Source organism: Conger conger, chromosome 12 (genome assembly GCF_963514075.1).
Source record: "Conger conger chromosome 12, fConCon1.1, whole genome shotgun sequence".
In the NCBI taxonomy this organism is placed as follows: domain Eukaryota; kingdom Metazoa; phylum Chordata; class Actinopteri; order Anguilliformes; family Congridae; genus Conger; species Conger conger.
The window spans coordinates 10,238,132-10,249,655 of NC_083771.1; the positions used below are offsets into that span (position 1 = coordinate 10,238,132).

An 11,524-nucleotide genomic window follows, 5' to 3' on the forward strand; every position below is an offset into this window, starting at 1 on the left:
ATTTGTGGAGCGGTCATGGCGAACAGATGTTTGCGCGTCTGGCCTGGTTCGACCCGGTCAGGCCGCCCCTCCTCTGGAGCCAAGTTCAATGACTAAGGCAGCAGATGAGTATTTTGACTGTTGCCAGATTGAGAACTGGGTAAAGACAAGGTCAGGCCCTTCACTTTCAGCAAGTGCTGCGGGATCTTCGCTGACGTTATTGGACCAGAGCCACGTGCGTCTCGACCAACGACTCTGCCTCCTGACAGATGCTCCTTCTACTCTGCGCCTCAGCTCCCGTGAGGCCGGTGTTCCGCTCAGTTGTCTGTCTGGGCTGTGCGGTTTGATATATTCTGATAATGGAGATGTCAGGCAGTTCTAAACAAAATTACTTTTTCGTGGAGCCCAGCCAGATCGTAGCTTCAAAGTACATTACAGCTTGTTTTGGTATGCACGACGGTGTGTGTGTGTGTGTGTGTGTGTATGTGCATGTGTGTGTGTGTGTCTTGGTGTGTATGTATGTGTGTGTGTGTGTGTGTGTGTGTGTATGTGTGTCTATCTGTGTATGTATGTGTGTGTGTATGTGTGTCTATCTGTGTATGTATGTATGTGTGTGTGTGTGTCTATCTGTGCATGTGTGTGTCTGTCTGTATGTATGTGTGTGTGTGTGTGTATCTGTGCGTGTGTGTGTCTGTCTGTGTATGTATGTGTGTGTATGTGTGTATGTGTGTGTATGTGTGTCTATCTCTGCATGTATATGTGTGTGTGTGTGTGCGTATTGAATACATATTTACCCTATGTGTCTTCTCTTGATAAGTAAAACAAGTATGAAAGATGCATAAGCCTGATTGCAGTACTGCATATATATATATTATTATAATTATTTTATGAAATAATTTTATACACCATATGTCATTGTTGACTCACGCATTGGATCGAGCGGATTTTTCTGTCTTTGATGAGCTCGCTAAACGCGATCAAGGTCTCCCCTGTCCTGAGGTTAACCTGACGTAACCAGGGTTACCGTCGCCCCCTCCATACCTTCCCTCCACCACGCCCACGTGACTCACCGCGGCCATGTCGAGAGGGCTGGGCTCTGATTGGTGTTCGGCTGAGGTTCGGCTTTCTGGGTGGCTGGTCCTCATTGAGCCTGTGTAGATGCGGTGGATTGAGTCTGGGGGTGCCTCCCGCAGGCCTGGAGGTCGAACTGTTTGCTCATATCGGAGCTTTTTTTGTATTCCAATGTGATTCCATGCATCTGCGTGAACCTTGGTTGTAGCGTCTCTGCCCAGTTCTGGGTAAAATAGTGACCAGTTCTCAGTGCAGGTGAATCAGGCTACAGATAATGCTGCATTGGTCCCAATGTATAGGCATGGTTGGCGTAGTGATAACGGTTGGCATGCATGCATGCATACATACACATATACATGAGTAAGTGTTACCTTACATTAGTTATTTAGCTGACGCTTCTTTCCAAAATGACTTTGTCTAAAATTGATTAGACTAAGCAGGGGCCAATCCTCCCTGGAGCATTGTGGGGTTAACAGCGCTCAACAGCTGCACAGATCTTATTGTGGATACACCGTGACTTGAACCAGGTCCTATCTTCCAGGTCCCAGTCAAACACCTTAGCCACTCGGCCAGTGGTCTCCAATCCTGGTCCTGGAGAGCTACAGGGTGTGCTGGTTTTTGTTGTTTCTCTGCACTTAATGAATCAATTAAAGCAGTTGATTACACAGTTAACTAACCTCACCTGGTTGCCTGGGACTCAACAGGGTGTTGATTTTAAGGTGAAAACGAAAAAACCAGCAGAACCAGCAGCTCTCCAGGAACAAGGCTGGAGACCACTGCACTAGGCTATAGGCTGCCAACTTGGCATGTACTGCCAACTTGACTGCAGGTAAAACGTAACCCTAAAACAGACGGGGTAAAAACACTGAGGGCTGTGTATGTGCGTCTCTTCCAGGTGGTCCCCTTCCCCATGTCATGTGACATCAGAAAAGACTGCGCCTGTCTGGACCCCAAGGCCCAGGAGAACGGCAAAGGCGCCCAACCTCATTCGCTGGGCTGAGCCCCGCCCCGTTCTGACCCCGCCCCCATCGCACCGAGCCCACCTACCTGCCCCCCCCCCCCGAAGGAGACGAGTGGAAGAGCAACGTTCCTCTCAAACATGCTGCTTATGGTCTGGCCTCTGCACTTATGCCCTTATACCCTTCCCCACTTCCCCTGTACCCCCATTCCTCTGTGAGAAAGACCAGAGAAGACTGGTGTGAGAGTTAAGGATGGTTCAAAGGAAGGGGTTTAAAAAATTTTTAAAAAGTAAAAAAAAACTGGAACGAAGAACATGGACAGTTGGGCGAATAAAAGAAGGAGAAAGAGTGAGTAGAAAGCCAACTCTTTTTCGAGGGCTGACGCAAACAGAACGGATCATGGACTGCATGTCTTGTTTGGTGATAGTTCTGTGGTTCTGTTTCCTTGGCCAAACTGCGTGACCTCTTTGTTGACTGTAGAAACATCCAGTCCAGTCCAGACATGTTGACCAAATGAAGAAAGCATGTTTATTTTTCTGAGTATGTTGCTTTAGAAAATAAAAACAGGGGTTGCCACAGAGCCAGGACACAATCATAACTCCCTCCCTGCTCTTGTATTTCTGACCTCTGACCTTTGACCTCAAGCTCCTGATGACTGCAAAAAGTTTTGCTTCTCATGACCTTTGACCTTTTATGGTGGGAACAAAATGCCTTTGGTTCTACAGATTAGAGAGAGACTGTTGCCGTGGGCACATATTAGGATGGGGATACAATGGGGAGTGGTGTCTGGGACAGGGGTGCTCAAAATATGACACAAAATAAGACAAAATATGGAGAACAAAACTTTGAGGGAAACAAAAGTTGAAAACGGGGGAGAAAAAGGGTGTGATTCCAAAGGTTTGTGGAGGATGACCGGTGGTGTTAGCATAGCCGTTGCTGCTGCTGCTAGTGCTGCTGATAGCCTCCATGTTACCTGTCAGACACGCAACTTGGGACTGTCTGGCACAGACTGTAAACATCACGGCCAGACGGTCCCCAGTTTGCCCTAGTGCTCAAGTATCAGCCTGGCACACCTACATCAATACGTCTGTACATCTACAAAACACACATCAACAATACACCTGTACATATACAAAACACACATCAACAATACACCTGTACATCTACAAAACACACATCAACAATACACCTGTACATCTACAAAACACACATCAACAATACACCTGTACATATACAATACATAAATCTACAATACATCTATGGATCTACAATACACCTGCATATCTACAATACATCTACACATCTATAGCACATCTACACATATAAAAAACATCTGCACATCTCCAATACATCTACACATTTAAAAGACATCTACAATATGCACAATTATGTTCTCACAGGTAAACTTTGCTGCAGTTTGGAAAGCAAATGTCCATTGGGGGGCTAAATGGAACCTTAGACCTTAGACTGCACAATAAGTTCACGGCAAATCCCCCAAAATTAAGATAACAGTGTCAAAACATCTATGATTGATGAAGCTGTCAGGCTCTGAATATATAACATCTATTTATTACAAACTGCTATAAACGCCAATTCAACTTGAGATATATCAGCACAGCCGAACAGCAATTATCAATTCATGAAAAATTTAGACGGAGGATAGGGTGCCGTTGTGGCCACTCCCAAGAACGTGAGGAAGGTCGGTAGAATAGTCCAAGTATTTATTGGTAACAAAAATTGTCCCTTCCCAAAACACCAAAAATGGTTATATAGTGTTTTGCGAGTAAACTTTTAGTTTACTATTAAAATGACTTAAGGACTTACAACACAAACATACACCTCACACACACACTTTCACAGTCTGTTTACTAGCAGAAATACCGGACATTGGTACACGTTTTTGACTTGCATGCTTGCATACACACATACATACATAAATACAGGCATGCATAAATGCACAGGTATCTTTGAAGTCCTCTGTTTTTGTCAGTATTATTTTGTGGGGTTGTTATTGCTGTCGTTACCTTATCGTTACTCCCGTTTCAGGTGCCCAGTTAAAAACAAATCTTGTGTGTTTTCTGTGGAGCACGTTGGGACCTTGAGAATGTATTTCAAGACACAGATGTAGTCTCTTTAATGTAGATAGTGTAACATAACACTGGGCTTGTACTTTGTGACACATTTGGAGCGGACAGTAACTGCCGCTTCTGTGGTCGCTCTTTTTCACTTTCACTCCTTTCCAGCCAAGGCCAGCCTTTCATGGTTTGTCTCAAACACACACACCCACACAAACGTGCACACACACACACACACATTCTACTCACGTCATTACTGGTGTTACCTGCAGTACCTGGACCTTGAGCAGATTGTATTCTCACCCGAATGAAGCCTCCATTCGATGCGTTTCTTTTCGACTTGATTGTTATTTAGATGGTCACCGAAGACAGCCAAGTCCTGATAAAGGACATTTGTGTTTAAATGTGTCGCCCAGATGGTATGACTGACCACACTAGGGTTACAGTACAGTGACTCACGATAGTTAGGATAACGGAAAAAAACTTCATAAAAAATGATACAACAAAATGAAGCAAGGGGGTCCACAGTCCTGGTCATGAAGAGCCACAGGGCTGGCATTTAATTAATCAATTAAGCAATTAAACAACTCCCCTCACCTGTCTTTATTTTTTAGTCTGAACTGGTTTTCTGAGATTTGGCTAACCCAGTGGCTCTATTTATGTAAAGAACAAAGTCATGAATTACAGATGAGTTCATCTGCTCGTTTTCTGTCTATGATGTATGTACTGACTGATTCTTTGTATTTTTTGTTGGGTTTGGAAGGAATGAGGTTACTGAACCGTGTAAATTGTTTTTATTATTATTTTGGTTTTCATTTTTTACGTAACTTGTACTCGTATCTCATCAGTATTTGTATTAGCTCTGGACCTCGGTTACTGCACTTTTTTAAAAATCATTTAAGAAAAAAAAACAAAAAAAAAAAACAGACTATACTTTTAGAAATGCTGCTATGGTCAAACAGGTAATTTGTCAGTGTATTATTATTATTGGTTATCTGATTATTATGTGGTATGTATAACTAATAACAATTCTCAATTTTACATCAATATTATTTCTATTTCCGTTGGCTAACATTGAATGCCTGAACTTACACAGTAGGAAAAATATTACGTAAATACACACTCACTTCATAAATGCCATGCCTTACGCTAGCGAGGTTTGGTGCTGGAACCAGAATTACGACCAAATCTAAAATGATTTAGGATACCAAGAGTGAGGAAGATCCACGCTGGGAATACAATGACTTGGCATCTTTCAGCGTACATTTTATACATTCCTGAAACAGGAATATTTTCCTGATTTCCACTTCAGATTCTACATTCCTTGTAACCAGTTGCTAACTGAAAGGTGACTTTGGCCTTGTATGATTCAAATTGCCAAGTGGGAGGTACCGATGTGTCACAGGTAGAACTGTACCATGGACAGAGCAGGTACGAAACTAGAGACAGAGAGAAGGCTTGAGTAACGTAGACAAGATAAAGGAGGTAGCTAGTATTTGCAAGCCTAATGAGACATTCTAGAAAAATTTATGAATCAAATGAAGAAATATTCTTTTTTTTTATTTTTTATCCTTAGACAAATATAAGCAAACACAACTCCCCGAACAGGCCATAGCTTGCAGATACAACTCTGTTTGTTTTTGTTCATTATATATCCCCGATTTTATCTCATGTATTATACTGGTATTGCCGTATTATATGTATTTATTTGCTGCTTTTAATGAGGTACTGTATTACCGGTGAGGACGTATGTGCCTCTTTTGTGCATTTGTCTGCAAATCAACAAGCCAAAACTGTGATAGTCTCCCTTCTCCCCTACTGAGATTGTGCTTGCTCAGTCAAGATGGCAGTTCATTGCTTCTTTTTGGTCTAAATCTCTCCCCCCCCACATCCCTTCAAAGCCATGGAAGATATTCAATATCGGGTGAAGTCTGAAAGTTGTGAAAACAAAACGAAACAAAAATTGGGGAATACGTTAACCATCTACTGTAAACACTGCAAAATGATTTTAGTTTTTTGTTTTGTTTTCTGTACCTCATGCCTGTAATGTTTGCTGCTTCCATATTTACTAATTTTAGGTATTTAAATATCCAATATATAATGCTGTAAATAGTAGAATTATTTATTGAGATTGTCATACATTTTTTAAATTATTTACTTTGTTCATCTAAATTATTTTTTACTTTGCAGTTTGTTATAAACAGACATTCGGAGCAGATCTAAATCAGTTCTTTCTTGCGGCCCACTGTTTCTTCTCATCGTCCTGTCATAAGACACAGGTCTTACTGCATGAAAAATGAACACTAACCAAAAGAAACTGTTAATATTTGAGTATTTGTTCACTGTCCTCTAAAATTTTATAGCATTCTTCCTATCTCTCTTATGGTGCAAATTGAATGTTGTGCTAAATTTGTCTATTATTGATTTTAGTGCAAAAGCCTGTGTTTGTATGGATATGAATATGAATATAGACTTTGTGTCATTACTTTCCTTCTCTGCTGTTATTTTTTCCTGCAATATATAAATAATAATAATAATAATTTCATTAAATCATTTAATACATGTCATTGAAGCCCAGTAACCACCTCTGGAAATGTACTTGTTATTCAAAGTTATAACAAACCTGCAACATAATGCTAATGTGGATAGTCTGTTTGTACGTAGCATTTAGAAAGGTCAACTGGCCCTGGTGGACACAAAGCAGCTTCATTCATTCATTCATTGACGGTTCATGTTATTTATTGGATAGGTAATCAAATAACCTGAAAACAAATTTTACTAATAGAGTCTCATTAAGTCATTAAAACCAATCCAAGGCCTGAAGAGACTTCCCTTATCCCTGGTTTAGTCGAATGACCTTTGACCTTTGACCCATGTGCAGTCCAATGTGGGGGGTCTGTTCTGTAGGTTTATGGAGGGGTTCAGGGAACAACAATAAAAGCCAGAAAAAAAAAAAAAAAAAAAAAACTTTCCAGTTATGGTCCCGTTCCTGAAAGTGAGAAGGTTTAAAATAGTCATTTATGTCATATTTCAAGCTCCAAAAGGTACATATGGGTATAAGACAGGGAACCAACCACAATTTTACTTTTGTCATTTCGTGACTACTAGTACCATTCATTCTTCAAGATATTCACATCAAGGAAGTAATGAGTAATGAGTAAAACAGTGTTTTGGGGTGAATAAAAACATTGGGAATGAAATTAAAATGTCCTGAAATTATATCCTCAAAGTTAACAATGTATATTTTCAGAAAATCTTCCAAAAAACCTCCCCAAAAGAAACGCATTATGGTTAAATTAAGTTTGGTTACCATTTCCCCTTTCCATACGAGGAGTTACAGTACTTACGAGGAGCACCCAACTGATCAACAAATGTATTGCTACCATGCAAACAGTGATGTGCTGTAATGACTGAGATATCAATCACAATCGATAATGATTAGAGCCCTATTAGATCCTCCGTGCGGGAGGGAGATTGGAGCTGAGAGCCTCCATGCCAATGTTTGTACTAACCTGGAAAAGGACATTTTAGCAAAAGAGTCTCACTTGACCAGAAGGGTGTAAGGTGCACAAATGCCCCAAATATGCATACAGAAATGAAGTGGGCAGGCTGTGCTGGGAAAAACAAGGACAGTGCATTTGTTTTCATCCCATGACAGAATGCAGGTCAATTAGCACTCCAAACAGACAACCTATTAACAGCCATTCTGTTCCTTTACCAGCTGTGTGTTTCGAGTGGCACAGTTTATGACAGTAAACATGCAGGCTCTCATTTCACCTAATGCAACCTGCTGGTCTGATTTCCATAGCACATATTCTGCAGCCTTCAGACACAGACTGTATGCCACACTTTAGGCATAAGGACTGAGCAACGAGGCAGATATCCACATGACAAAACCTGCATATGCATGTCTGATGTCATCGACAGTGGCCTACGAGGACAACCAAAAGTATTGAGGAAATGTGCTTCAAACCCAGAAATGATGCAAATTTCTAAACTTTCAAAACAAAAATGCTGCCTTTCATTCAAATGGTCTTTTCGATAGTCTTTTTTTTAATGATGATAATGATAAATATCTCAAAACACATGGATTTCAATGTATTTATTAATAATCATCCAATGCTTCATCTGTTTCAACAATAAAATATGATTGAAAATATGAAATTATTTTTTTCAGTTTTTGGACAAAAGTATTTTGTCATGTATTTTCTTCTGAAATATCTCAAAACACACGGTTTTCCATTTATTTATCTCATAGTCATCATATTTATCAAATTCTTCATACATTTAATCAATAAAACATTTAATTATTTCAAGTTTTGGACAAACTATTGTCTCATGTATTTTCCTGGTTTCTGCTAAACCTGTTTTTTCATAATATATACCTAAAAAAAACCATAGTGTTCCATTCGTTTCTTCATATTTAAGCCTCAAACGACCAAGATACACTCACTGAGCACTTTATTAGGAACAGCTGTACACTTACTTATTCATACAATTATCTAATCAGCCAATCATTTAGCAGCAGCGCAATGCATATAATCATGCAGATACGTGTCAGGAGCTTTAGTTATTGGGTGTGCCCTGGGAGTGTCAAAGTGTCCCTGAGCAAGACACCGATGCCTGTCGTTTACCATTTACATGCAGCTTGATGAAGACAAGGCTCAAATATATTACCATTAGGATATCAATAAAATTGTATGTCGAGGTTAGATCCAATTTTTTTCGCTTCATGTCAGAAACGCATTGTTAATGCACAAAACGCATCATAACTCTTAAGTGCAAGTCTAAGATTAGACTTAATACCTAATAAAGTGCTTACTGAGTGTATGTTTCTGATTTCCGGTCAAACGTTTTTCAGCTCGTCTTACCTCCTGACCTAATGTCCCCCCAGATCGATTCCTGGACCACCTGTATCAAAGTATTTCATTGGAGTCAATGTACTTACCTCCTAGTGGAGTCAGTGTACTTACCTCCTGATCGAGTCAGTGTACTTACCTCCTTTTGACCTTGCAAATCCATACAGCATGAATAATTATGTTCCATGGGTTTGACTGAAAAGTCATTCAAAGGGTTATATCCTATAGAAAAATAATTTTATTGTGTTTATTCACACCCAGAAATGTCGTGTGAAACACATTTTAGAATAACAAATACAGGTAAAGCAGCATGAATTTGGCAAAGGTGTGCTGCCATCGACATGTCTTAGCTGTGGTTATTTAATAATATTTTCAAGGTAAGAATCCTGCATAGTATGCCTGTAGGTGTACAGGTTTATGATTACCTGTCCAAAGAAAGACCATACAAACTGCTGCATAGTATTTACAATTTAATATTCACAATGTATTCATTGACTGTCACAATCAATAGAACATTTGAAAAATTGTTTTGAAAATAACAAACTTAAATATAATATAAGGTATAATTATGAATAGTTTATAATTACTAAATTGTATATTTAAATAACTGCAAAGAGAGCTCAGAGATACTCTGACTCACTCCACAGAAGTATTGGGAGACATAGGCCTCCATTTTATCTGACCATGATACAATTCACCCTTAACACTGAGTGACCAATTGGAACACATTTTCTTTTATTCCCCTTTTCTTTTCTGACACCTTCAAATTCTGCCGCGATCATAAACGTGGTTAAATTCATGACTCCTGCTAAATTTAATACCTGAAGTTAAGGATGACCTGGATTTTGGTTAGACTTAATTGAGGCCATAGTCTCTCCAACAGTACATTCATATCAACAGCATAACAACAGACACAAGTGAATTGAAATAATCAGATGAACAAGATTACACAGATATGAAATTTCCCATGATTCTCTCTGTTCTACTTAAGTTCAGTTCCTTTGGAAGCAATGGGCCTCGTGCAAGAAAATTTCGTATTCTTATCAGAAATTTCTGTTACCTTTTTCGAACAAATGTGCCAAAAGCACCTTCAGGCAACTGTCCTAAACTGTCCATACATATGGTACTGTAGACATGGCTGTGCAGACATGCAGCGCAAAGCTCGTGTTTACATGACTCGTATGACAGGTCAGGTCCACTCCTAAATGTTGTTCCTACCAAAGAAAAAATTCTAAACTAGAGAAAATTGGTGAATGCACCAAGTTCTCTTAAACTTGCTTTAAGAGATTTAAGCGATGTTTGTACGAGTGGTTCTTGCATGAGGCCCCATGTCTTATCCTTTCCGAAAAAACAGTTCATATATGCTATGAAAAAGTAATGTCTACATACAAAATTATTTCAGAATTGTATGTTTTAAAACGTCAAGATATACTGCCTCTTTTGGAAAATGTATCAATTATTGTCACTTCCATGTAGGAAATTTATTTAGATTCATGTGGTAATATATGTTAAAAATGACATATATAATAAAACCTAATATTCCTAAAAATTAACATACAGTATAAAACCGACAATAATTAATATATTTTGCAATTTATGCAGCATATTTTGGCATAAATTGTGTACCTACTCCTATCTTTGCCTTAAATTTTTATGTTGCTTTATTGATATACAATTTTTCAAATAGGAAACTTTGCCCCCTTCCCACAACTAATTTCCAGATTAAATGTGATCTAGGGTGCACAAAATTCTAACTTGTGTTTTTATATAAATTAACCATACCCCCTCTCGTCCTCCAAAGGAAAAGTACAAGAGCCAATCAGGATGCAGGAACGGAACACATGGCTTTGACTCGACTCGTTGAACCGGCTGGTGTTTAACGTACAGTTTACACACTACACAGGGGATGACATCACGACCCCACGACACACATCGAACGGAGACCTGCAGCGCAGGGACTGCAGGTCCGTGAATAAAGCCTCGCAGTGGTTCAAGTATTACAAACAACCCAGAATAGATACATCCACCATAACGGCTCCGTCCCCTCCCCGCCCAATTAAAAATAAACTGATTTGTTGGCTCAGTCACACCTTCTTGATGGCGGTTGACGAAACAGAGACGCCGTGAAAAAAGAAATGTCTTTCGTACATTCAGTCACCTGGTCCACGTTATTCACCGAGAGATCAACCGGTCCACGTTATTCACCGAGAGAAGAGAGAGGAGAGAATCCCTTACATGCCCCTGCTTGGAACTCTGTTTGCTCCATGGTCTTAATATGAAATAATAACTTACAAATAAACCAGGAAAACCTTTTATTTAATCATAATTAGCAGAAATCCCCCAGACTTCACGCACGCTTCGGTAAGTCAGAAGGAACTCCGCAGAGGAATTTCACTTCGCTTCATCCTCCCCCGGTTTGTGTCGTTCTCCGGCGGACGAGGAAAACGGCTCCTCCTCCTCCTCCTCCTAGGAGCGAAGGTCACGGTGAGGTCGCGGAGAGGTCGCGGTGAGGTGGCGGAGAGCGGGCGGGGCGAGAGGAGGGGAGGCGGGGCTGGGCGGGGGTTAGGGAGGGGGGCCTCTC

The 11,524-nt window shown here is 40.1% G+C and overlaps 1 protein-coding gene across 1 annotated transcript in view; it reads left to right on the top strand.

Moving 5' to 3' along the window:
• Positions 1 to 2,073, top strand: part of pappaa (pregnancy-associated plasma protein A, pappalysin 1a) — a 90,366-nt gene extending 88,293 nt beyond the window's left edge. Inside the window, exon 22 of the mRNA XM_061263518.1 lies at positions 1,946 to 2,073. Within this exon, the coding sequence (XP_061119502.1) occupies positions 1,946 to 2,050 (105 nt within the window). The 3' untranslated portion in view covers positions 2,051 to 2,073. The remainder of the gene's footprint in view (positions 1 to 1,945) is intronic.
• Positions 2,074 to 11,524: the final 9,451 nt, after the last annotated feature.